The 26,851-nt window shown below is 33.6% G+C and overlaps 3 protein-coding genes across 3 annotated transcripts; 2 read left to right on the top strand and 1 right to left on the bottom strand.

Annotated features, from left to right (window-relative positions):
- Positions 1-90: 90 nt before the first annotated feature.
- LOC126705354 (LRR receptor-like serine/threonine-protein kinase GSO1) lies at positions 91-4,950 on the bottom strand. Its single transcript, XM_050404304.1, has 2 exons — positions 907-4,950; positions 91-820 (listed from the first exon to the last, which is right to left on the bottom strand). Exons 1-2 carry the CDS (start codon positions 4,313-4,315, stop codon positions 450-452), a joined length of 3,780 nt encoding a protein of 1,259 aa, XP_050260261.1. The 5' UTR covers positions 4,316-4,950; the 3' UTR covers positions 91-449.
- Positions 4,951-12,731: 7,781 nt separating this feature from the next.
- Positions 12,732-15,342, top strand: LOC126706915 (peroxidase 7-like). Its single transcript, XM_050406497.1, has 3 exons — positions 12,732-13,096; positions 13,512-13,854; positions 14,598-15,342. Exons 1-3 carry the CDS (start codon positions 12,827-12,829, stop codon positions 15,002-15,004), a joined length of 1,020 nt encoding a protein of 339 aa, XP_050262454.1. The 5' UTR covers positions 12,732-12,826; the 3' UTR covers positions 15,005-15,342.
- Positions 15,343-17,509: 2,167 nt separating this feature from the next.
- Positions 17,510-19,280, top strand: LOC126704707 (peroxidase 7-like). The gene is made up of 4 exons (XM_050403732.1): positions 17,510-17,525; positions 17,730-18,048; positions 18,571-18,575; positions 18,659-19,280. The coding sequence occupies exons 1-4, from the start codon at positions 17,510-17,512 to the stop codon at positions 19,066-19,068; spliced, it is 750 nt and encodes a 249-aa protein (XP_050259689.1). The 3' UTR covers positions 19,069-19,280.
- The last annotated feature ends 7,571 nt before the right edge of the window (positions 19,281-26,851 follow it).

The following is a 26,851-nucleotide window of genomic DNA, read 5'->3' on the forward strand; positions in this document are numbered from 1 at the left end:
GGGAGGTCATGCTTTTGATAATTCTTGAATTTTAGTTTAGAACTAATCAGCAAATTTTGATTTTAAGGCACAGCAGGCATAGGACAAAGATGGGCCAAGGTGAGAGTAAATTACGTTTTATGGAATTACAAAATTATGTTCAAATAAAACATGAATTCGTGCAATGTACTTCTGAAAGAGATAACTCGATGCATTTATGTTTGGACTTTGGAGTGATATATTGATACTTCACGGAAGAAATGTACTTGTAAAAACTAAAAACTGCTCACAAGGAAAGGACTTACATTTCTCTGCATGTTCAACTAATGCTAGTGCCTAGTAGTCAATTTTGTTCATAAAAGACTGCACTGGGACAAAGTAGTTGCCTCAAAATCTACATAATGAAAAGTTGTTCCAATAGGCTGCGATTTTATACTGTCGCTGGATTTCAATCTCTTAAACAAGATTACTTATGTATATGGATCTATATTCGTCTTCCCAAAGTCCACCATCCTATTGTTAAATACATGTATAAGTTGATCGCATGCTTGCCGGGAAGATGGCCTTTCTTGTGGGGTGGTTTTTGTGCACTGAAGTGCTATTTCCAGCACTTGGAAGGCTGCACATTCTTCACCTGGTAAGATTGGTTGCAATGCCGAGTCAATCAACTCCTCCCGGGCAGAATCTTGCATCTCAATGTGTGTCTCAACCCATCTCACCATGTCCAAATCCACACCAAAAGGCGCATCAGTTGGCATTTTTCCAGTAACAAGCTCCATTAGCACAATGCCCATGCTGTATACATCACTCTTTTCTGTTGCCTTCAATGTATATGCATACTCTGAAATCAAAGGCAAATGTTTGTTAGGATCATTACAAGTAATGTTAAAATAGAAAATTTTATAGCATGAGCGTTCTTATATATACCTGGTGCTATGTAACCATAAGACCCTGCAAACCATGTATTCGATTCTGTGTTGGAATCATAATCCTCGACGAGTGCTTTGGCTAGGCCAAAATCTCCCAAATGAGCTTCCATATTGGAATCTAGCAACAGATTGCTCGACTTAATGTCCCTGTGGACAATTGTCGGTACACAGTCATGGTGGAGGTACTCCACTCCTTGGGCTAATCCCACTGCAATCCTTAATCTTGCCTCCCAATCAAGGCTCTTTTTCTTCTTGCTACTAACAGGTTGTCCATGCAGCCAATCCCATACACTTCCATTTTCCATGTAGTCATATATCAACAGATTCAAACCTGCTCCTTTGTTGCTACAATAACCCATCAACTTCACTAGATGCCTGTGCCTTATCCTCCCAAGCGTTTTAACCTCTCTTGTGAAGCTCTTATTTAGTAGAAGATCATCTTTCCACAAGATCTTCTTGACTGCCACTATTTCTCCTGAGGGAAATTCAGCTTTGTAAATCTTTCCAGAACCTCCTGAGCCAATCATGAACTCTTCACTGAGATGGTTTGTGGCTTCCATAATGTCTTCCCATTTAAAATCTCTCTTTATAGCACCATTTTGGAAGATAAGTCTTCTCTGTGCTTGGGAAGAGCTGGATGAGTATGCACAGTTCACCTCACTGGCTTTTTTGAATTCTCTTCTGTGTTTCAAAAAGAGTTTTACCCCAAGTAGCAGTAAACCAATTGCTATTAGAGTAGATATTCCAGAAATGAGCACCACTGCTACTTCACTCAAGCCTGTCTGGTGTTTGTTGGATAGAGCATTGCAGTGACCAAGAGGGCTGCCACAAAGACGTAGATTTCCTTCAAATACCTCGGCTGGCCAGTGTGAGAATTGCTTGTCCAATTTGCCTTGAAGATTGTTATAAGAGAGATTGAGCTTTCCCAAGCTGATCATCTCCCCAACTCTGGGAGGGACTTCTCCAACAAGTTGATTGTGAGAAAGATCAAGTGCTTCGAGTTTGGTCAGTGTTGCAATTGAAGGTGGGATTTCACCAGTGAGATTGTTGTAACTGAGGTCAAGAATGATTTGAAGATTTTGGAGCTGAGCAAGCTCAATAGGAATTTCACCATCAAAGCTGTTCTGTGAGAGCCGAAGCTCATACAGGTTGCCTAGCTCACCAATTGTGGAAGGGATTGGACCAGAAAACTGGTTTTTGTTGAGGTTGAGGACATTAAGAGATGACAAGTTACCAATTTCAGAAGGGAGAGTTCCATTGAGTAAATTGTCATTCAGAGAAAGCACTAGAAGTTTGGAACAATTGAATAGTTCAGGTGGAAGAGGCCCACCAAATGAATTGGAATAAAGCTTAAGCTCTCCCAACTGTGGCAAACTTCCAAGCCATGAAGGTATTGGTCCAGAAAGAAGGTTATTGTTCAGATCAATATGGGCCAATTTTTTACACAATGAAAGCTCAGCTGGCATTGTTCCAGTGAGTGAATTGCCAGAAAGGTCTAATAATGATAATTCATGGATTCTACCCAAAGTCCAAGGGATTTTCCCAGTAAATTGGTTGCTCCCTAATCTTAGCCTCTCAAGAAAAGCTGAATTCCCTAGCTGGGGAGGAATCTCATGGTCAAATGAATTATTTGTTACATCAAAAGAAAGAAAAGAACTCGAGCTACACAATGCTGCAATGCTACCATTCAATCTGTTTTTGGACAGATTTATTCTGGTCAGGTTTGCTACATGAATCAATGTATCAGGAAGATTACCTTCAAGAGAATTGTTGTAAAGCATGAGCTGCTCCAGAGCTTGCAAGAATCCGAAAGTGACAGGAATGACACCAGAGAGATTGTTGTCTGCCAAGTCCAAAATAGTTAGTTGGTGACAGTTGCCCAATGTGGCGGGAATTTCACCCACAAGTTCATTCTGCCTTATATGAAGAAAATTCAGCTGCTTTAGCCTTCCAATAGTGATTGGAATTTCCCCACTGAAATGGTTTCCAAAAAAATCAATCATCTGCAAGCTTGAACAATTGCCAATCTCCCAAGGTATCTCCCCAGATAACTGATTATCATAAAGGTACAGAATTTCAAGCTGCCCAAGCATACCAATCTCCTTAGGAAGACTTCCCTGCAAGTTGTTATGATAAAGTGCAAGTGTCTGCAAATTACTGAGGTTTCCAATGAATGGAGAAATTGAACCCACCAAGCTATTGTTGTTGAGCAAGAGATCTGTCAGCTCAAGAAGCCCATATAGTTCAATAGGTATTGACCCATTGAGAGAATTGTTGGACAAGTCAAGCTGTTTTAGTGAATGACACTGGCTCAGCTCTACAGGGATTTCACCAAAAATTTGAGTCTCAGATAACATTAAAAGCTCCAAACTTGTTGTGTTGGAACATATGTTACTTGGTATGACACTAGAAAGGTTGTTATTTGACAAAACCAAGTACGCAAGCTGACCCATGTTGCCCAGTTCTTCTGGAATGCCTCCACTGAGTTTGTTCAGTGATAAATCAAGAGTTTGAAGATTACCCAGTTGAGATATTGACTTTGGGATTGGACCCTCAAGTTGGTTCCCCATGAAATTGAGGTAAGTGAGTTGACTCAGTTCACCGAGTTCACTCGGTATCTCACCCGAGAGAGAATTGTTGGCCAAGTTAAGAGTTTGGAGATTCTGGAGGCGACCCAATTCCTTTGGGATTGATCCATTGAGAGTGTTGAGAGCAATGGTGAATATTGTGAGGCTGGAACAGTTTCCCAACTCGGATGGAATCGGACCAACGAGTTGGTTTTGTTGGAGTACCAAATTCTCAACTCGGCCGAGTTGACCGAGTTCCCGAGGTATTGGACCGCTGAGACTGCATGAGGCCAAGCCAAGAGTGACTAAATTGACAAGATTGCCAAATGAGGAGGGGATTGGGCCAGTGAGTCCATTGTCACCGATTCGAATGACTTGGAGACTCGTGAGTGAGCCGAGCTGAGTTGGGATTGAACCAGTGAGTTGGTTGGAATAAAGAAACAAAGATTCCAAGTACGAAAGGTTAGAGAGGTTAGGTGGAATGGGACCCGTGAGGCTGTTGGAAGAGAGATCAAGGTGGAGCAGGTTTTGCAAACGACCAAGTGAAGGTGATATAGACCCAGTGAGTGACGAGTCAGATAGGTTTAGACTCACCACTTGTACCGAGCCATCCACCGAGTCCAACCCACAAGTAATACCTCTCCACGTACAGAAATTTGGGTTGCTTTCAGACCAATCTTGCAAAACACTTTCTGGGTCTTCCACAAATGATGTCTTTACCTCCAAAAGTACTGCTAAAGTTGAGTTACTATCAAGGTTGCCCTTGCACAAGACAAACCCAGTTGAAAAACACATGCAAAGAACAAATAGAACTGACAAATATTCCACTAACTTTGCCATTTCTTTGTAAAGCTCAAATCTTTAACCTTCTATACATGCAAAAAAGTTCAGAAGAGAGAAGAGAGCTTTGTATGTATGTGTAAGAGGGAAACAATCAAATAGTAGTATGGTTTGGGCTATAATATGCAATAAATGGGAGAGTTTTAGTTTGGTGTTTGAGGCATTAAAGACAAGTCAATGTTTGTGGTAAGTGTAAATGGTGAAGGTGGCGGTGGTGACAGGATTGGCTTGAGCGAAGAAGAGCAAGGGCATGTGAAGGAGTGCATGGCTGTTTAATGTCAAAGTTTCTTGAACTGTGTACGAAAATTGATGGTTGCATGCGTTGGAAAGATGGTATTTGCAGAATTGCAGAGTGGCCTTAATATGGGTGACAAATTAAGAGATAAGAGAGACTAGCTGTAAATGAGAACACAAGGGCTGTCTCAGTCAAGTCCAGGCAGCAATTGACATTAATGAGCGCCCAACTTCAACCGTGTGCTATTTAGAGAGAGAGAATTAAAGATTGTGAAGGTCAAAATGGGTCAGAGAAAATCATGATAATATATGAAGAAGAATACTCAACAAACGAGATAAGAATAGATACAACAGAGCTCAGAGTGCATAAGAAATATTGAGAAAGGTATAGAAAACATTAAATTTAAAGAGACTAGAGAGGACTAAGAGAGAGACTTAGATAAATTACAATGTTATACACAATATTATTTCATAATATTTAAGACTATATATTATTATTAGTGTAGCATTATTTTTACATGAAATTATTATAGATGTTTATTTTACACTAATTAAAACCAGTAATTATGAAAAAAATTGTGAATTTTTTGTATATATAATTTTAATTTTTTGCTCATTAAATATGAAGTAATGCAGATATGGGCTTACAGGGTGGGAGATACAGTGGTTGGGTGACCGACAAGGGTATAACACTCGTGGGTTGCTTGTTTTAGTGTGTTAGCTAAAAATGACTGACCCTCATAGGAAAGTGAGCAGTTGAATTTCCATCTGATCCTTGAACTTTTTGTTCAGAAATATTGTACTTTGAAGCTTTACAAAGTCAATGCAGTCCCCCACAAACCCTTGTCATTTCCCACGTATACATAATAACTTCCCAAACTCCAACTTACTCTTTTAAATAATCTCTGTTGAAGTCTAATTAATACTATATACATATATACCATCTTTGTAAAGAAAAGAATTCGAACATTATTGTAGTTTTTGGGAGTAGTATTGGGTTAAGCTACCAAACATTAGTGTCCCTATGTGCCCTTTGCATTGTTTGATTGGTTGCATGTAACCCTATTGCCTACTCCAAATACTATTTTTTGCTTTCTGCTTTGCCCACTCAATTGTGAATTTTGTGCTATTAATCAACTTATAATGTTTCTTATGCTCTTTGTTTGTCAAGTGCAAACAAATCCAACCTACTTCAACAGATTATGTGGAAAAGTCATCGAGCATTTCTTATATTGTTTGTGTAATCTCAATCCATAAGTGTCCTTAATTATGTGGCCTTTTATTGGGCAGGCTTTATGCGTGTAACATCAATCCATTTCTTTGTATTTGCCATGAAATAGATCGTACCTGATGGATCTGCTATGTTGAATATTTCATATTTGAGTAGTGTTAGTAAAAAAGAGAGATTAGCACAAAGATTTATGTTATTTGTCAATATGGTTACATCCATAGAAGTAAGAAAAATGAGGGTTTACACCGAATTTATAATATTGCCCCCAAGAAACCCTAATATGGTACATTGAATTTCCCAATATAATCTTACTATATATAACAAACTTAAATAAAGGTACATTGGCCTCATGTATGTACTTAATTTGTTCTGTCCATGAAGCCTCTACTTCATTATACATTTTTTTTTTTAATGAAAATCTAATTCATTCTAATTATTATTTTTTGACTTGATTGTTAGAAATATGAATAATTATTTCTAACACTCAATCATGAAAAATCTTTGGAAGTTTGGAAATTGGGAAAGTCTTTTGACATTATACCCGAAATTTGTGATCACATGCCCTATAATTTCACAAGGATAATAATGATAAAGTACTTTCTCCAGAAACTTGTGAAATTAGCATGGTTGTGTTGTAAAGTGAAATAGGTTGGTGTCATCTATATTCTTCTCTGCTAGTTGGCCCTCTCTATTCTCTACTGTCATATTTTGACTTTTTCTACCTTGTTGAAAATGAAAAAATAAAAATTGCAAAATGTTAAAGAGTGTCCTAAAAGTATTGGTTAAGTTTAGGAATTATTTTTAGAAATATTTTATGAGAAAATGATAAAACAAATAATTTTATTGATAGCTTTTTATATTTTCCATAAAAATAATATTAAAACTCTCGAAATATAATAGTTTATTAACAACCTGTTAACATGACTCTTTTATATATATATATATATATATATATATATAAAAACCGTTGACATCATTTCCCTGGAAATTAAGACATTCTTGTAAAAATGGAGGGGACACGAATTGATTTTGCGAAACAAACAAGATCCCACCCAGGGATAAATGTTGAATCATTGATGAAACATTTCATAATTGACTTCCAGCAATAATTTCTGAAGGTGGAAAACAACCATAGTTTGGAAAATTCCTAGTGCTAATGTAATTGATTACAACTTGTGAGGACTGAGGACAACAACATTAATTCTTAATGTATATAGAGACTATAGAGGGAATTTGTCATTTTTTTAGATTTAATAATTTGACATTCTACTTTGGCATCAACATTCTCATTGATATTTGAAGGTGACTTTATACCAATTTGTCTATATTTGCTGTTCTTGATCTGGATAGGTTTACAATTTAGAAATTGAGGATGTTGGGTCATAAACTTAATTATCACTATTATTATTTTTGGATTTACTTGTTAAACAACTCTTTGCTCTTTTTCCAACGCTAAAAAGGTCCTCAAATCCGTTTTACATTATGCTTTCTCCTGAACATGACTTAATTTAAAGTAAATGAATTTAGTTTATTAGATGCCAAGCGACAGATTTGCCAACCATGATTTGTCTCACTCATAGTATGTTTCTCTATTCTTCTTCTTCTTTTTCTTCTTTTTATTATTTATTATTTTATTAATTAATTAATTATTATGGGAGTATGTTTCTCTTTTCTATATCATTTGTTTCCACACCAAAAATACTCCCAACCATAATTGATCTGACGACTAAGCCTCATTTATAGCTATGGACAGGTATTGATGCCTTTTATTTGATATTACTATATCACACATATCAGTTTCCAATATTACCTATCGTGCATGTGAAACCAAGCCTCCATTCGTAGTTTATCTATTTATTTTTTTGATCTCTTAAAAATCAACATTGTTTTAGGTTTTAGTTAACTTAATTGATATCAAATAAGAAATTTAGAATTTTAACTCCTCCTACGTCAAAAGTGTAAATGTTATTGTCATTGGCCATATTGTTTCCATTTGTATGGCTTGAATAGGGGATCAAATTCTCACACCACCATTGAATAGAAGAGGGAAAAAAGTAAAGCTTATTTTTCACTGCCCAATCATTTGATTTTGATATGTAATTAACAAAATTTTCTTTTGAAATCATATAATACCTTTTAAAATAATCAATAAATTTCCATTATAATACTTTTTTTTCCCCTGATTATGGTCCCCTTGAAGATGGGTCTAGATTCCATAGTCGAAGTCTATGATTATAGTTTCACATTGTGCTTGGTTTCAGTGTACCAGGAAAATGACAAGCATGTTACATGTACATAGCAAAGCTATTTACAAGCCTGTCAATTATAGGTTAAAGGTTTTGCCCGTGACACCATATGATAATATCACAACAAAATTCTTGCATGAAATCATAGATTTCTCATATGATTATCCAGAGAATATTATCTGTTCAATAAATTATTAGTGATCAATAATACCAACCTAACAACCAATATTCATATGAAGAATTACTTTAACATAATATGAATATGCATGTAATAATCATACGAGACGTGGCAAAAGAAGGAATTATTGGTTAGACTTTTATAATATGGTGAACTAAAACTGTGGATGCTTTGTCCAAGAGAATGTGACAAAGATGATGATACTAAAAGACTTGGACCAGCACCCAATTCAAAAATTCCTTCTCAATTACACCAAATTTATATAAAACTGATTGATTACAGAGAGGGAAAGTAATAAAATAAAAGAGTTCAAGCAAAAGGAATCAAGGAAGTCTTAATTCATTACTTGTGACAGAATGCTAGGCTCTTGAAAGCTTGTGGTAAAAGAAGTTAATCTAATAGCTTACTGTAAAGTCTTATTAGGTAGAGAAGCTTTGTATCCTAATGAAGAAATTAAGAGTAAGAACATATCTAGATCAACAATATTTTTAAGCAATCCCTTGCAATTGGTGTATTTATTTATTTTATTTTATTTTATTTTTATAGCAAATACACGTATAGGTGTTTAAATTCAATCACAAATTGACATTTAATAATGTTGTAAAATTAGAAATAAGTTTGGGTGTGTATGAAATAAAGCTCGCTTGTAAAGACATTATTATATAGGAGGTTTACTATTTTCAACTTATGTACGGTCTCCATCAGCTGATCTGGTCTTGTCATGGTCCAGAAACCTAAGGTTGCTAGTTGACAAATTTTCAGGACATTAGTCAAACCAAATTGTCGAATAATGTATATATTTTTATAGTAGAAGGAAATTTAACTAAGGTACACCACATTTCAACTTCAATAGGATATGATTGCATGCAAACAAAACTTTTAAAGTATAAAAAAATTCTGTAGGCGTTAGGGACAAGAAATTGTCAGAGTTATCATTTCTATCTAATATTAAGATACTTCGATATACAATGATCTTTTACAACAAGCCTTGTGACCAATTAGAGGTTTCATGTAAAACAACTAGCTCATTGGGTTCATAATGAAATTATTTCAATCAGATTTGATTCCAAGTATTAATGTCTATGCACATAAAAAAGAGAGGCCCAGTTAAGATAATAAGAAAGTATTATATTCAATGTTAGACGACTAAAAGAATAGCCAGATGTTCAAAACGTTCAGAGCACCCACTTTAGCAACAACCACCGGAAAAAAAAAAGCATCATATTCTTGTATTAACCATCGAGCTTATCTTAGAAAACTCTGCTATAGCTAGTACAATTTGTTCTTTTCCTCTTTCGTTAGGGTGAGTACTATAGCCATATAGTTTGTTCCTATGATACAATCATACAACATAAATCCCAACACTATAATAAGGACACGATTATTTTTATCACTTGTTTCAAAACATGTTAAAGTTGTGTTAAAGCGATAGATTGATTAGAGCACCGTTACTTTTAAATGGATCACTATTACTAGTTCTTTTACTTTTACCGATCGTGATAGGTCACATCAATAATTGTAAACAAATTTGTGTCCATATTCATAGCTGTAGCCTTCTGGATGATAGTATGGGTTATTGTCAACTTTGTTTGAAAGCAGGGGTAGAACATATCAAAATGTCAATAGTTGGGAGCATTGCAATATCAAACTTTTAGAATGGTTTTTGTGATGCCCCAATTTGATTAATTGTATGATGTGTGGGGGTGTGTGATGAGTCCTACATCGGATATTTACTGGGTTGAACTGGATTTTATTAATAACTACAAAGAGCCTCAATTGTGACTAATCCTTTTGAGATATAGCACAGATGTGGCTAGTACTTTTTCTTGGATCGTTACATATAGTATCAGAGCCGACTCGGTAATCCTATGTGGATTCGGAGACATTACCCCACAAAGTGGGCCCCGTTAGGGATTTAAGTGAGGGAGATTGTGATGCCCCAATTTAATTGATTGTGTGATGTGTGTGGGTGTATGATGAGTCCCACATCAGGTATTTACTGAGTTGAACTGGGCTTTATTAACAACTACAAAAAACCTCAATTGTGACTAGTCCTTTTGAAGTATAGCACAGATGTGGTTAGTGTTTTTCCTTAGATCGTTACAGTTTTATTTTAGGCTAGTAGTTTATTTCGTGTGATTGCACAACCAAAACAATATCTAATGTTGATGTACATCTCACGTGTACTTTGCTCATTGCCTTATAAAATTTAAAACCGTGTTCTCAAGTCTGATCAACTAGTTAGAAACAACTAGTACCAGATTTATATAATGGGCATATATAGAAAGTTGTTTACCTCATCAGTTGTTTACAAGGTCCAAGCAGAAGCAATATGTGGCTAGCAGCCTCGAGTCCAGTTTCTGTTATTCACACATATGACTTGAGAGGGTTCAGATATTGGACTAGTTCAAATTACACTTTTGTTCTTGTAGAAAATTAAACACAAATTTTTTTTCCAAGATCAGTAATGGGGGCCAGAGTTGGTAGATGTATACGTATTTGTGCAAATTAGTTCAAGGCTAGATGATGAATAGCCACACCAACCACTGTTTTTGTTTGCAAATGTTGCATCCTGACTGGTTTGACAATTCAGTAGGGTTGTTGTAACTTGAACAGGTTACTTAAGGTCGATTGATAAATTAAACCTAAGAACACGTTTGGAATAGCTATTCCTAATCAAACTTTTATATATATATATATATATATATCATATTTTTTTCAAGAAAGTAAATGTATCATATATTACAGAGGATCTAGTCAGGTTTGTTTGTTTGTTTTAAACAATTATGAAATAGTAATTTTAAACAAAGGACAATGATACATATTAATTGTAAATTATTTAATTTATAGATAATAAGTGAAAACTACAATGAGTATAATTATAATTATTTAAGGGTATTCTAGAAAATTTGATTGGAATATAACTCAGTTGTATGAATCATGCTAAACCAAATTGTGAATTACAAATTAATAGTTATATTCACATGTTATCACTGAATAGATGCATAAGGAATGCTTCTATTCATGTGTCAGTGGAAGTTTTGACAATATCTTGTTGAGTTAAAATACTGTCTATGTGTAACTAAATTAAATAAATAAAAAATCATCCAAGTACACAAAAAATAACTATGCAAAATTTTATAAAATATTTAAAAAAAAAATCATAAGCATGTGAGAGAAACAGGGATTATCCCAAAATTGCAATGGTAACAAAATATCAAAGACTTTTTGGGCCCTTGGAAAGGTTCAATATGAGAGGACCGGTTGTGTTACCCTACTGGCTTTTCTTATAAGGAAAGTAATGGGATGGCCCATTTATTAGCAATTCCGACTCAGAGGTTGGATCACTTCAAATTAGGCTGGCCCAGCTTATAAACATGAAGGATTACATTGGGCTTAATTCATGTTTAAAGGCCTACCTAAATTTCAACCAATGATGGACATTAACAGGCCCATCTTGAATCTTTTGGGACAATTTCACTGTGCTTACATAACCATAAATCTGATCAATGTTTATATCTGATCTGATATATTAAGGAAAAGAAAATTGGACACATGTTTGCAGATGCAAAAACACATTATCATTTTTATTTTAATAGTAGTCATTTTTACTGTCAATTCGCCATGATATGTTCAGATTTTACTTATTTTGTTTATGTGCATTTTTTTATTATTTAAAATCTTTTTTTTTTCAAATATAAGTGCACTTTAATATACTTTAAAACAAAAAAAACTAAATAAACTGATGCCAAATAACCCCAATTTTTTCAAGTACAAGTATATCATAACAAAGAAATTGATTTATTGTCTATCTTGCTCAATCCGCTGTCTTTTACGATTAATTTCCCAATTAATCATAAAAATCCCCCCCCCCCCCCCAAAAAAAATGTTTTTTCTCCACATTCCTCTCTTCTTCAATGACATTTATTTAAGTGAAGGAGAAGTTTCTTGTCCACATATTAAAAAAAGGGCTCTTCTTGCAAACTAAGGTGCAGCTAACATTTCATCTGTTAAAGCAAATTCCATCAATGTCTGTTGTTAACTTGGCACCATGTCATATTTTATTTGTTCAATCTTTTTTTTTAATTACTTTCTTTTCTCAAAGAATACGAAGAGCCTTAGATTCTCTGATTTTGTAAGCATTAAAAGATATTTATTAGCAATCGATATCCATTAAGTTATATTGAACTTAATAATAGTTATAAATAGTATGCAATTTGACCAAAATTATTATTAGCATCATCATTAAACAATGTTGGTGCACAAGATACATTAGACGTGTTTTCATTATACCATATTCATTGTATGATGTACGTTGCTCCCTTGTTTGGTATTATGAAAGACAATAAAATATAATGAAAGTCAATTTCATAACAATGAATTCATACATTCACAAACAATGACTGAAATTATTGTCAACACAACATGCTGGCATGTCATCTTTGTTTGAGAGGGGTGCTTCTCACGTAGTTGTACAAAATGATCAATATATATTCCCAAAATCTTTGCATTACATATTAGTATTACTATAAGCCCATCATTGTAAACAAAGGGTTAGCCTAGTCTTCTTCTTCTTCTTCTTCTTCCTTGGAGCCTTAATTAGTGAATTGAACAAAATCATCATGCAGTCCTCAACTTCATTTCTGTTTGTCTTCCTTGTTCTTTACCTGTTATCGGCATTTGCCCACCCTGGAGAAGGTGAAGATTACTTGAAGGTTCACAAGTTGCCGGCAACCTTGCCTTATGAAGATGTCCTTTCCTTTGCTTATTATTATCAGAAATGTCCAGAAGCTGAAGCCATTATTAACCAGAAAGTAAAAGAATGGATTAACAAAGATTACACCCTTGCTGCCAGTCTTATTAGGTTGCACTTTCATGACTGCTCTGTTAGGGTGAGAATACTACACAATTGCGCACTTTTATTTCATTTACACGTTATTTTTAAGAACAAGATCATCTCAATTTCACTTGGGTCAAAAATCACGATTGCAATTTCAAAACAAAATTTTTTTGTGTTTAATAAAATTTTCAAATAGTAACTTTTGGCTCAATAAAAGTTAATTTTTTGGATTTGCATAATGAATCCTTTGGGCAGCAATTCCAAATCACGCTTTTGGCCTATTTCTTTTCTAAAAAAGCATAGTTTTCAAAAACTGAACTAAATTCACTGTAATCAAATCATATACAAAGTGTTACGTCATTTAAAATTTTAGTCTATTTGTCTACCTTAATAAGTAAGTTCATGTTGAATTATAATTAAGATGTCATTTATATTTGTGACTTATTTTCTTGTTATGTAACATATAGGGATGTGATGGTTCCATTCTTTTGAACCATGAGGGGAGTGAAAGGAAGGCTGGTGTCAGCAAGACATTGAGAGGGTTCGAAGTGATTGATGATATCAAAGCAGAGATTGAGAAGAAGTGCCCTAAAACAGTCTCTTGTGCAGATATTCTAGCAGCAGCTGCTAGGGATGCCACTGTTTCGGCTGGAGGTCCCTATTGGATGGTCCCATATGGAAGGAAAGATGGGCTAGTTTCTCTTGCCAAAGAAGCCCAATTGGTGCCAATGGGTCACGAAGACATTACTTCTCTGGTTGAGTTTTACCAATCCAAGGGTTTGAGTGTGCTGGATTTGGCCATTCTTTCAGGTGAACCAACTAGCACATGGAATCATTCTAGAGAAGACACAACCAATCACATATCCAATTTTATAATTTGTTAACTTGTGTTGAGTGGTAGACATTTTCTGCTTAGTTTGACCTACCACTTTATGTTGATCACTCGCAACCACACAAGTCAACAAATTGTGAAATTGAGATTACATATAGCAGGAATACATTAGATTTGGTCCAACTAAGCCCTCTAAGAGTTAATTTTATTGCATATGTCAAGCTATCTTCCCAACACCCCCACATCTCTTTTATTTTGTTTTATTATTTTTATTTAAAGAAAAATCACTTTTTTATACAAAAATTATCAATTCTATAAATATTATATCTTAGATTTTCCAATTAAATTTAACAACATGGTGGCATCAACAAATGAACCACACAGTTGAATTTAATTATCTTTAGGAAAAATAACACAATTTATTCTTTATTGATCAATGCAACCACATGATTGAATTTAATCAAAGAACGTACACCTTAAACAACTATATCAAGTTAATCCTTCAATCATCCACTCCCATCAAATTTACTGTGGTTCTATATCCCTTTACTGTTATACTCACTAATTTATTAGTAAAGTAATATTCTTTAAAACTTTTTCATTTGCAATACCAAAAAAAAAAAAAAAAAAAACAGTTAAGTGTTCTCTTTGGCCAATTGTAAATACTTAAAATATCACTGTGATGGCCTTTAATTTTTAACACTTATGCAATGTTCTTCAGGGGCACACACCATTGGAAGGGCCACATGTGGTTCCATACAAGACAGGCTCTTTAACTACAGTGGCACTGGCAAACCAGATCCATCCCTCGATGCACAATATTTGAACTACTTGAAGAGAAAATGCAGATGGTCCTCGGACTATGTTGACCTTGATGCTACAACCCCAAAGACTTTTGATTCTGAATATTATTCTAATCTTCCAAAGAAGATGGGACTCTTATCCACAGATGAAAAGTTGTACACTGATCCAAGGACTGCACCTCTTGTTAATGCATTGGCTTACCAACCATCTCTCTTTTTCTACCAGTTTGGGGTGTCCATGGCAAAGCTTGGGAATGTGCAATGCCTCCTTGGGAATGAAGGCGAAATCCGAACCAATTGCAATTTTGTCAACTCCAAATACTAATGTGTTTCTACTATATATGATGATTTTCTTGTGTTTCATGACTTAATCCTTTTACATTGTATTGCTGCTGATGCTATATGAGATATTGTCATTTAAAGATATATATATAACTTCAAAGTTCTCATTTACAATTAGTAGAATAAGTATACGCTTGTCTGTGTTCTAAATACCATCCTTTTTGTTGTAATCTAAAAGTTGACAAATGTGATTATTTGTTTTTGCTATCTAAAGCTTGAGTAACAAGCTATTCATGAGGAATAATTATTCATTGTAATAGAAACACACCCAAACAATTGAATAGTTATTCCTATGTAATAGTTATTACATTCTTGGGCCTATTATAGTGTACTAAATGTGCTTTAAGTATCTAAAACTTGAGTAACAAGCTTTCAATTTTAATTTAAAAGTTGAGAAATGTTATTATTTCTTGGTCACTCTGTTTTTGCTGCAAATCGTAATTATATATAGTCCATCATACAAGTAGCTTAGCTTGAGACAAGTAGAACTGATAATTGAAAATTGTCTTAGATACTAATCCCTTGCGGGTTTAAAGTTCATCACTATGTATTTGAGAGTTTATAAATTGAATGGAATGAAATAAATTATTAAAGAAAAAAAAATGAAAGGTAATATGATAATTTTTTTTTAATTATTTTTTTATATCATGTTGGGAAGTCTATGAAATAATGAATGAAAAATAAAAGAAATATATAAATATACCATTGTAGGTGGTAGGATTCAGGTTCATTTGACTCTTCTACAACGATTTTATTGATGAAGAAAAGCTGCGCATTCTGAGTTTCGGCCACTTGAAGGGACATTCCATGCTAGACACTATTGAGCTCCTCGTTTGGATGAGATAGGTTCGAAGACAGGCTTGAGAAAAAAATAAAGATCGGCATCCACGACCAATTAAGCTGGTCCTAGACATTTTGGGGCTTTAGGCGAGAATTAAAATGGGAACTTCTTCAACTCTACTTAAAATATCTACAAAATAAGATATTCTCCTACTAATCCATGTCTTCAAAACAAACTTATTCAATTTTTTTTTTAAAAAAGGAAAATTATGACACTACACTAAAATAAAATAATAATAAAAAGTCTCATCGCACGTGCAAAGTGCGTGTGAAAATGCTAGTTTATATATATTAGAGTAATTAATATTGCTTTTTAATATAATACATAAATTATATAGATTAATGAATATAATGTTTTAATTATATATAAAAAAATAGCATTTTAAAATATTCAAAATAAGTGGTAAGATTTTTTCTTTTTTAAAAAAAGAACAAATTTGGTAAATAAAACTACCTTCCTAAAGCGTTCGATTCAAATCATTTTTCCCATTCCCAAGTTCCCACCCACGTGGCCACCTACTCCTCAACTTTCCCATTGCATTTATTCTCTCATATATTTATTTATTACTTCTTTACAGTTTAGTAACTTTACAATGCTTATTTCTTCTTAGTTCTTCATACTTTCAACTTTGTCTTTGTCTTCTTCTCAATTCTTCTTTCTTTAGAGGTTAAGGATGATATTTTTAGGATAATAGATTTTGTTTAGATCAAAGAATTTTATGGGGTACCAATATTTACAAGGATGTTCCAGATTTTCTACTCTTTGGTCACAAATGTATTCGATTTTTTGGAATTTCATCTCAAACTAATTTTATTTTTCTACTACCCTTTCTTTTTCAAATTTTGAGGCCTCCTTCCACATGGGGGTCTTAGGCAATGGCCTAGTGGAAGGGCTGGCCCTGCTACTAGCCTTGGGGTTGGTTGTGAAGGCTTCGATGATGCACATAGATAAGCTTATAGGGTGAGGGTTAGACAAGCAAAAAGAAAGAGAGTCACCGGGAGAGTCAGAGAGAGTGAAATGAGAGAGAGCTGGCTGTGAAGGCTTCAATGATGCACATAGATAAGCTTAGAGGGTGAGGGTTAGGCGAGGAAAAAGAAAGGGAGTTATTGGGAGAGTCAAAGAGAGTGAAATGAGAGAGAGCGAGAGAACCAACTCATTTACCAAATGGTCTTTCTCCCTTTTATAGAGCAATGTGTGGTTGTAAGTGCTCAAGAGAATAATATGTGTTTATAGGTGTTTTTTTAGTGAAACCCCCACAATTATTAATACCTTTAACCTCATATTTGTCATTTATAATATGGATAAGATCAATATTTCACTTCTATTTATATAATGATTGATTGTTCCTCCAAATTTTGGGAGGAATGATTGTTGGGAAAACCTACCAACTTCTTGTGAGAGCTTAGTCTCAATCAATATTGTCAACCAAGTGTGGATTTACTAACATCAAAATAGGGTGAGTATACAACTATACATACAATTGTGCACTTTTATTTCATTTACACGTTATTTTTTAGAACAAGATCATCTCAATTTCACTTGGGTCAAAAATCACAATTGCAATTTCAAAACATAATTTTTTGTGTTAGTAAAATTTTCAAATTGTGACTTTTGGTTCAATAAAAGTGATTTTTTTGCATTTGTGCAATGGATCCTCTGAGCAGCAATTCCAAATCATGCTTTTGGCCTATTAAAAAACATATTTTTCAAAACTAAAATAAATTCACTCGAATCAGATCATAAACAAAGTGTTACGTCATTTAAAATTTTAATCCATTTTTCTACCTTAATAAGTAAGGTCATGTTGAAATATGATTAGGATAGTCTTTTATATTTGTGACTTATTTTCTTATTATGTAACATATAGGATGTGATGGTTCCATTCTTTTGAACCATGAGGGAAGTGAAAGGAAGTTTGATGTCAGCAAGACATTGAGAGGGTTCAAAGTGATTGATGATATCAAAGCAGAGATTGAGAAGAAGTGCCCTAAAACAGTCTCTTGTGCAGATATTCTAACAGCAGCTGCTAGAGATGCCACTGTTTTGGCTGGAGGTCCCTATTGGATGGTCCCATATGGAAGGAAAGATGGGCTAGTTTCTCTTGCCAAAGAAGCCCAATTGGTGCCAATGGGTCATGAAGACATTACTTCTCTAGTTGAGTTTGCTGGATTAGGCCATTCTTTCAGGTGAACCAACTTGCCCAAAGAATTATTCTATAGACACAACCAATCATACACACAATTTTATAATTTGTTGATCCGTGCAGTTTTGAGTGGTAGACATTTTTTGTATTGTGTAACCTATCACTTTGCGTTGACCACTCACAATCACACAAGTCAACAAGTTGTGAAATTGAGTGTGAGAATGATTGTATGCATAAGTAGATTGGACTCATATCTATCATTTCTTGTTAGATTTGGTCTAACTAAGCCCTTTAGGAGTTGATTTTATTGCATATGTCAAGTTATCTTCCCAACACCCCCACATCTCTTTTATTTATTTTTTTATTTTTTATTCAAAGAAAAATCGCATTTTATTTTATACACAAATTTTCAATTTTTTAAATATTATATCTTAAATTTCTCAATTAAATTTTGTCCATAGTGGCATCAATAAATGAACCACATAGTTGAATTTAATTATCTTTAAGAAAATAACACAATTTATTCTCTATTGATCAATGCAACCACATGATTGAATTTAATTAGGGAACGTACTACACCTTAAAATACTTAAAATATCATTGTGAAGTCTGTGATGGCCTTTAATTTGTAACACTTATGCAATGTTCTTCAGGGGCACACACCATTGGAAGGGCTTCATGTGGTTCCATACAAGACAGGCTCTTTAACTACGGTGGCACTCATGGCAAACCTGATCCATCCCTAAATGCACAATATTTGAACTACTTGAAGAGAAAATGCAGATGGTCCTCGGACTATGTTGACCTTGACGCTACAACCCCAAGGACTTTTGATGTTGAATATTATTCTAATCTTCCAAAGAAGATGGGACTCTTATCCACAGATGAAAAGTTGTACACTGATCCAAGGACTGCACCTCTTGTTAATGCATTGGCTAACCAACCATCTCTCTTTTTCTACCAGTTTGGGGTGTCCATGGCAAAGCTTGGGAATGTGCAATGCCTCCTTGGTCATGAAGGTGAAATCCGAACCAATTGCAATTTTGTCAACTCCAAATACTAATGTGTTTCTACTATATATGATGATTTTCTTGTGTTTAATGACTTAAATCCTTTTACATTGTATTGCTGCTGATGCTATATGAGATATTGTCATTTAAAGATATATAACTTCAAAGTTATCATTTACAATTAGTAGAATAAGTATACGCTTGTCTGTGTTCTAAATACCATCCTTTTTGTTGTAATCTAAATTTGAGAAATGTGATTATTTGTTTCTTCTAAGTATCTAAAGCTTGAGCAACAAGCTTTCAATTCTAATTTAAAAGTTGAGAAATGTTATTATTTCTTGATCACTTTGTTTTTGCTGCTAATCGTAATTATATATAGTCCGTGATACATGTAGCTTAGCTTGAGACTGGTAGAACTGATAATTGAAAATTGTCTCATATACTAAAACCCCTTGCGGGTTTAAAGTTCATCACTATGTATTTAAGATTTTATAAATTGAATGGAATGAAATAAATTATTAAAGAAAAAAAAATGAAAGGTAATATGATAATTTTTTTTTAATTATTTTTTTATATCATGTTGGGAAGCCTATGAAATAATGAATGAAAAATAAAAGAAATATATAAATTTACCATTGTAGGTGGTAGGATTCTGGTTCATTTGACTCTTTCTACAATGAATTTATTGATGAAGAAAAGCTCGGCTAGTGCTTGGTGCATTCCGAGTTTCAGCCCACTTGAAGAGACATTCCATGCTTGACAGTGTTGAGCTCCTAGTTCGGTTGAGACAAGTCCAAAGACAGACTTGAGAAAATTAAAGATTAGCACCCACGACCAACCTTGGGGTTGGCCACTTGGCCATGAAGGCTTCAATGAAGAACAAAGATAGGCTCAGAGAGTGAGGGTTAGACGAGCACAAAGAAAGAGAGTCATTGGGAGAGTCAAAGAGTGGGAAATGGGAGAGCGCGAAAGAGCCAACCCATTTACCAAATGGTTTTTCTCCCTTTTATATAGCGGTATGTGGTGGTAAGTGCTCAAGAGAATATGTGGTTGAATATGTTTTTGAGTGGACCTCTACAATTATTAATACCTTTAAGCTCATATTTGTATATGAATAACATCAATATTTCACCTCTGTTTATAAAATGATTGATTGTTCCTCCAATTTTTGGGAGGAATGCTTGTTGGGAAAAACTACCAACTTCTTGTAAGTGCATAGTCTTAATCAATATTGTCAACAAGTGTGGATTTACAAACATCAAAGTAATGGAAGTTAGCCATAACAAATAACGATGCTTTTTTTTTTTTTTTGGGTGTGTGTAGAGAGAATAAATAATGATGCTAAACTAACAAGATATGTAATATATTAGCCAAAAAAATAAAAATAATAACAAGGTATGTAATATGGAATCTAAGAAAAAAATTGTCAATTATCAAATTCAGCAAAAAAGAAAAAAAAAACATGCATGATGCACACAATTTATATGGTTTAAAGCTTATCCATGTCAAGATCTGACACTCCATTATAAACAACAAGTTACAACGATTTTCTACTTAAGTTTTATCACACAATTTGAAGTTACACATCAAACTTGGAGAAATACAAGTTACCTTAGGGAGCTTTACAAAACTCAAACTCACCATAATGAATTCTTCCAAACACTTTTGAACAAAAGAGTTAATACCGTACTAAAAGCTGTTTCGGTTTGTTTAAAAGAATGAAATATTTCGATATCAGTTAATACCGGTGTACCGTTTCAAAATTATCGCAATTTCACAATTATATATATATTCTTTTTTTTTACTCAAAAAAACTTATATTGTATAAATTAATATATTTAATTATACTTAAAATTTTTACTCTTTTTTATGCATGTTCAAATTATTTTAAGCTAACGTCTAGCCCATTTTACTATCCAATAAAAAATTAAAACTAAATAGGAGTGGTAAAAAAAATTAAAAATCTAAATGAAAATTACTCTAGACAGTTTTCTATGAAATTAAAAAATAAAAAGTAAAGAAGTGGCAGACAAACAACTTCGGTGTCTCCACCCATTACTAACTTTGGTTAAATCAAAAGTAGGTAGGAGTGGAATAGTGAAGAAGTCATTTTGAGTTTCTATGTTAACATTCTCTTTTAGAAACCCAGACTAGAAGAAATGCTGAAAGAAAAAGAGAGACAGTGAGGGGGTGAGAAGAAAAATGAAGAAGCTACGACGCAATGACGACGAGCTCAAGCCTCAATATCTCACCGGTGAATGAAGGTTTAACAGTGGCGAAGAGGTGCTGTAAGTAGCAAAAAATTTCTAGAAACCCATTTCAATTTGTGCCGGCTGGTACGGTCTCCCTTGCTTTTGAGACACTTCCTTGAAGGAGTTTTAATGGGTATTGTAGGAGGACGAAAACTCACGGTCAAACTCTTATCTCTCAGTCCCTTGTGTTGTGTGTTTTTTTTAGTTACTTTAGAAAAAATCCAACAAATTTTGGTCTTGTGTAACGGTCCATAAATTTCAACTAGTTTTAGATTATTGGGCCTAAACCAAATAAGGCTCTCTGATTCTTAGAAAAGGAATGAAATAAAATGAAGATCTTCTCTCGTTATTACTTTAGAAGTAATACTCATTAAATTCTCAATTACAAAGAGAATATCTCCTAAAAATCCATTCTTTTCCCAACTCCAAACAAAAAAAAAAAAAAAAAAAAAAAAAAGGAAAAATTTTTCCCGTTTTTATTTTGGACTCAGAAGAGCAATTAGTAGCTGCATTTGTGAACCTTTATATGCATTTTGGAAGCACGATTAATTTCACAATACATTGAAGAATATAATCCCCATTGGGCCTTTTCATTTTGGGCTTGAAGAAGTCAGTATTCTCCTTTGGGCTTTAAAAGAAAGAAATTAAGCTAAGGCCCTTGACCATTGATTCTTTTTCTTCTTTACTTTTTTTTCATTTCAGCCTGACTTTACAGCTTGATTGCTTTAAAAACAAAATGTTACAGAGGAGCTCAATATTGGGCCTAAGAGTGAGTCAGCTTTTGATGATGATGATATGTCCCATAATTATTATTCTAACAACAATCCTAGAGATAACGTTTATATAATACCGTCCAATCTACAAATCAGCAATGAGTGGAACAGATTTTTTATTTAATGTATTAATGTTTACCATGTAAACCTTGTTATTGAAAAGATTATGAATAAAAGTGATTCATATACCATGTAAACCTTGAGCAAGAAGCTTGCACTAGTTTCTTTCTTTTGATATTCTTTTTTTTAAATGCATGATACATGGTGTTCACATCTTCAAGATTGACCTACAATATTGGTTAATGTATTGGATTGTTGTTCTTTTTTGATTGGGGTCCAAGATTTTATTTTGACTCCTTATATTTGTCTGTTGCATTCACCCATTTTGTATTGTGGGCTCTACTTGGTCCTCCTCTTAGGGGACTACAGGCTACTTCCAAGGGCGCTCTCACTGTCATAAAGGCCGAATAAGACCAACCAAAGCCCTCTCTCTCTTTCTTTCTCTCACACAAACACAAACACAAACACATTCACTCTCATTTATTTCTCACTTTCACCACCACAGGACATTGATAAAGCAATCCAATTTGTTAAAGCACTTCACCACCCCCCCTTGCTTTCCTCTTTTTATTTTTTGAAGACTCTCTCTCTCTCTCTCTCTCTCTCTCTCTCATTTGAATTCTTATAATAAAACCTACAAGGTATCACTCCCAAGATAATATCATCTCTCTTTACCATCTTGAGCTCTAAGCTTTCACATAGGCCAACCCTTGACAAAGTACCAAGTGATTCCCATCTAGATGCTTATCCCTTAAGACCCAGACTTGAATGATTTTATATATTTCTTTCATTTTGCATGGCTAGTGATGCAGTCTCTCCCTATCTTACTTCTATGACCCTCTTCTTCTTTCTACTGTTACTTGTCTCTAATACCACCATGGCGGACAAAAACCTTAGGTTTTCACCACTTGTTGCCTCTAGAGATGGATCCATGAAGAGAAGCAACATGGAGTTCACTTCAAGAAAACTTGGGGTTGGCAAGTCCAAGACCAATTCAACATGCAAAAGTGAATCAACTACAGCCAATGCTATCCATGTTCCTTCACCAGAGAGAAGGAAAGGAAGGTACCAAGCTAGTAAATCACCATTGCCATGGCAAGACAAGATCTTCAATGCAAGTGAACATGAAGTTCCAAGTGGTCCAAATCCCATTTCCAATAGGTAAGTAATTAAGCAAAACAAAGAAAAAGAAGAAGAGGTAAAAAAAAAAAGAAGTTTCATCCATCTTTGTGGTTTGTAATTTTTCCTTTTTCATTTTATATACAATTAATTAGGGCTACTACAATAGTGAGATATCTCTACAGTTTATTCTTATTATTGTTTTCCAAATAGAACCTACCAACCAATCATTTAACTATGAGGATATGTATATGAGATTCTAGTATTGATCTTTGGTTTCTTTTTTTTGTGGAGTGTCATCATTATGCTTCCCTTCTCTTCTAGTTACTACTGTGTTTCCTTTCACTTTTCTTTGCGGATGAAGCTGAACTCACTGTTTAATTTCTATTTTATATGCAATTATTTGTAAACGATGTTGTTGCTTTTTGCTACTGTTTAATTATATATTCATCTATGATTAGGAGAAGCACTTGTATCAATTACTAGACAAGAGTCTATTCTCATAGCTATTCCTCATTAATTTTTGTTACAACACCGAAAGAAGAAAAGACAAATATCTTTTATTATATGTATAATGGGAAAAGACAAGAAGAAATAAATAAATAAATAAATGGATGTTGTTTTCAAGCAAAAGCCCAAACAAAACGTCAAAAATAAAAAAGTCAGGAACATAGCTTGAATTATTTATGTTGTTTTGATACCCAATTTTCCTGAGTGTCCCTTTAGTTTGACTCAAGGTTCTTGAAAATATTGGCCCATGATGCGCCAATTATGTTAATAGGCTACAAGCTAGGACTCTACTCAGCGTGATATCTTGACAAAATGAGCGAAAATAAAAGATTTACTAATGTAAGCAGTATTTTTTTCAGAATACCTTTTGCACTTCCAAATTCCAATGTAAAATATGCATAGTCAAACAACTCAAGGTTACATATATTTATTCAGAAAAAAAATACATATATTATAATTAAATTGTTATAACAGGTGGGAGAGATGATTTGAACAATAATTCTCCATATAAAGAAAACCAGATAATATCACTAAACTGTAAGTCTTTTAGCAGATTGTCCATATTTAATCTTATGGTTTAAATTTTGAGGTTTATTTGACTTATTTTTTAAAAGTGCAATTCATTAATTTTAATAAGTGAGTTTTGAATAAACTATATCGAGGGGGAAAAAAAAGGTCTACTCTAGAAGTGATATAAGTCAATTAACCATAAAAGCTAGCTTTAAATTGAAACAAAAGACATTTTCTTTTATCTAATTCTCCATTAGTAAATCTGATTTGATTTTGTTCTTTGGTCTTATATTTAACTCTACATTTTAGTGTATATTTATTTAGTTTGGTACTTTGGTTTTATACTCAATAGCCAATGACTTTATAGTTATATATGGGCTCTTTTATAAAGAAAATCGGGGCTTAAATCTCTCTTTCTCACATGTTGTAAGAATTATACATAAAAAGTAAAGAATAATAATCTTCAGGGGGCCATTGATAGGGAAATTAGTTTATTTTTTGTGTTTATTTTTTTCCCTTGAATTAATAAAAGTGTACGCAATTCTTGGGCGACCTCTTATATATAGAAAGTAAAATCTTAGATAAAGTAGGATACCAAAAATGTGTTGGTGAAACAGTATATAATGTAGTACTCTTGTCTAAAGGGACTTGATGCTCAAAAAACCTTACTGTGTCTATGGGTTTTCGGACTTTTTTATTTTCTACGTAAAAAGAAAAAGAGAAAAGAGAAGGAAGGAAGCTTTTGTGGATTCCAAATTGAAAACCAATGGGGTCCGAAGAAGTGTATTTTGAGAGCCCTTGTGTATAATTGTTACTTAGAGTTGCTGAACTTTCACGTGCCATTAAAACGGCAACAACAATGTTAGGAATAATAATTTTCACAATGTTTTTCATAATTGTTGACATCTTAATTATGATTAGAGTATTATCATTTTCATATTATATCATTTTAATAATTGTTAATAAAAAATGGATAAATTTTTGTCCAATATTTGAGTTTACAGAATGGGATATAAGTACAAGATGTAAAATTTTTAGGACTTGCGTTTCGCACTCCGCATTTGTATTGCATTCAATGAACCCAAAACGATCCAAACTCGTCAAAATACATTATAGAAAGAAAACTTAAGTTTTGAGTAATTTGGAGAAGAAAAAAAAAGGTTGAGCCTTAAGGAATGGGAGTGTTGTCATTTTATTAAGATAGGAATCCATTTTTAATCCTACTGGTGAATAGTGAAATAGTATGGATAAACAAAGGAAGGGACATAATGATTCCAAAATATGTGTGTGGGTTTGAACTTTGAAGCTTTTGTTTAGGACGAGACTGCAGTGCATACCAATTATGAAAGTGAAAATCACAAAAAAGAAAGAGTTAGATAGATAGGTGCAAAACCTCCATAGTTTTGCGTGTAAAGTCATACGGACCTGGCATCCAAAGCAATGGTGAAGGGTCTCTTTCCTCTCAATTTCCCACAATAACCTTCGTTCTCTTATGAGAACCTCATCCATGCCATTCTATGTCTTTTTCTTTTAAAAGCTGAACCAAAACCATACATAAAAGGGTGCTCTATGTCTTCATCTACCTTCTCCAGTGTTTTTATCCTCTTGTCCCAAACTGCTTGGCACTTTAGCAAACTTGTTTTTGGGGTACCCTTTTAAGCATGAATAATAATGAACTTCAATTTCTTGGAAAAGCTAGAGCTTCACCTAATTTTCAAATGATGATATGGGATTCTTTTTTTTTTTCTTTTTTTCTCTTTCTTTCTTTTTCTGCATGATTTATTTATAATGGGGGCTGAATCTTGAATCTTTATCTATGATGAATAAAGCTGCCACCAAAATTATAAGGGTCTGGAATTAATAATGAGAAGACCATGATCACACACTTCAACTTATAGTATATGTATACTTTTGGGCTTTTGGCAGTTAACATTTGGATTCTGTGTTATGATTAAGTCAAGACAGCTATGATAATTTTAAAAGTCATATTTGGAGTTTTGGACCAATGTATTTGGTGTGGCAGACTCAGGATTTTTTTTTATCTGGGGCATGATTTATCTGAATAGGATAGATATATTTGTATTATGAAGAATTTCATTCTTCTATTTAAAGAAAGAAAAAAAAAGTCACAAGGACACAAGATAATTGATGACTTTTACTCCAAAAAGATAAATGGACTAATGGCATAGTAAAGTTTAATTTAGAATATTCAACCTAAAATTTTTAAGCTATTAGGTAAAGAGTCTCAATTAGTAATAGTATACATAAATCATAACAAGTTTTTTCTTTTCCAACAAAAAAAAAAAAAAAAGTATACATAAATCATACCAAAGTTTCCACACTGCCAATGTGAGACTTTGATATCATGTTAGAATTTACACTATTAGAGGAAGAAGTTCAACAAAACCTAATCCCAAAAAAATCATGTGTTTGTTGACAATCCGCTCTTACATTTGACAAGTCTATTTATCCCAAACTCGTAAATAGAGAGAAAGAGTGTATTATTTAATCACCTAATACTTCTTAAAGAGTGGAACTCATCACATGGATCATTTGACTAAAATGGAAGACAAAGTATGGCTCTCAATAAGTGAGATTGACATATGAATTAT

This window comes from Quercus robur, chromosome 11 (genome assembly GCF_932294415.1).
Source record: "Quercus robur chromosome 11, dhQueRobu3.1, whole genome shotgun sequence".
Classification (NCBI taxonomy): Eukaryota; Viridiplantae; Streptophyta; class Magnoliopsida; order Fagales; family Fagaceae; genus Quercus; species Quercus robur.

Coding starts and splice junctions, on each gene's coding strand:
- LOC126705354 (XM_050404304.1), bottom strand. CDS start 4,315: ATGGCAAAGTTAGTGGAATATTTGTCAGTTCTATTTGTTCTTTGCATG. Junction 821..906: donor TTATGGTTACATAGCACCAG/GTATATATAAGA, acceptor CTTTGATTTCAG/AGTATGCATATACATTGAAG.
- LOC126706915 (XM_050406497.1), top strand. CDS start 12,827: ATGCAGTCCTCAACTTCATTTCTGTTTGTCTTCCTTGTTCTTTACCTG. Junction 13,097..13,511: donor TTCATGACTGCTCTGTTAGG/GTGAGAATACTA, acceptor TGTAACATATAG/GGATGTGATGGTTCCATTCT. Junction 13,855..14,597: donor GGATTTGGCCATTCTTTCAG/GTGAACCAACTA, acceptor AATGTTCTTCAG/GGGCACACACCATTGGAAGG.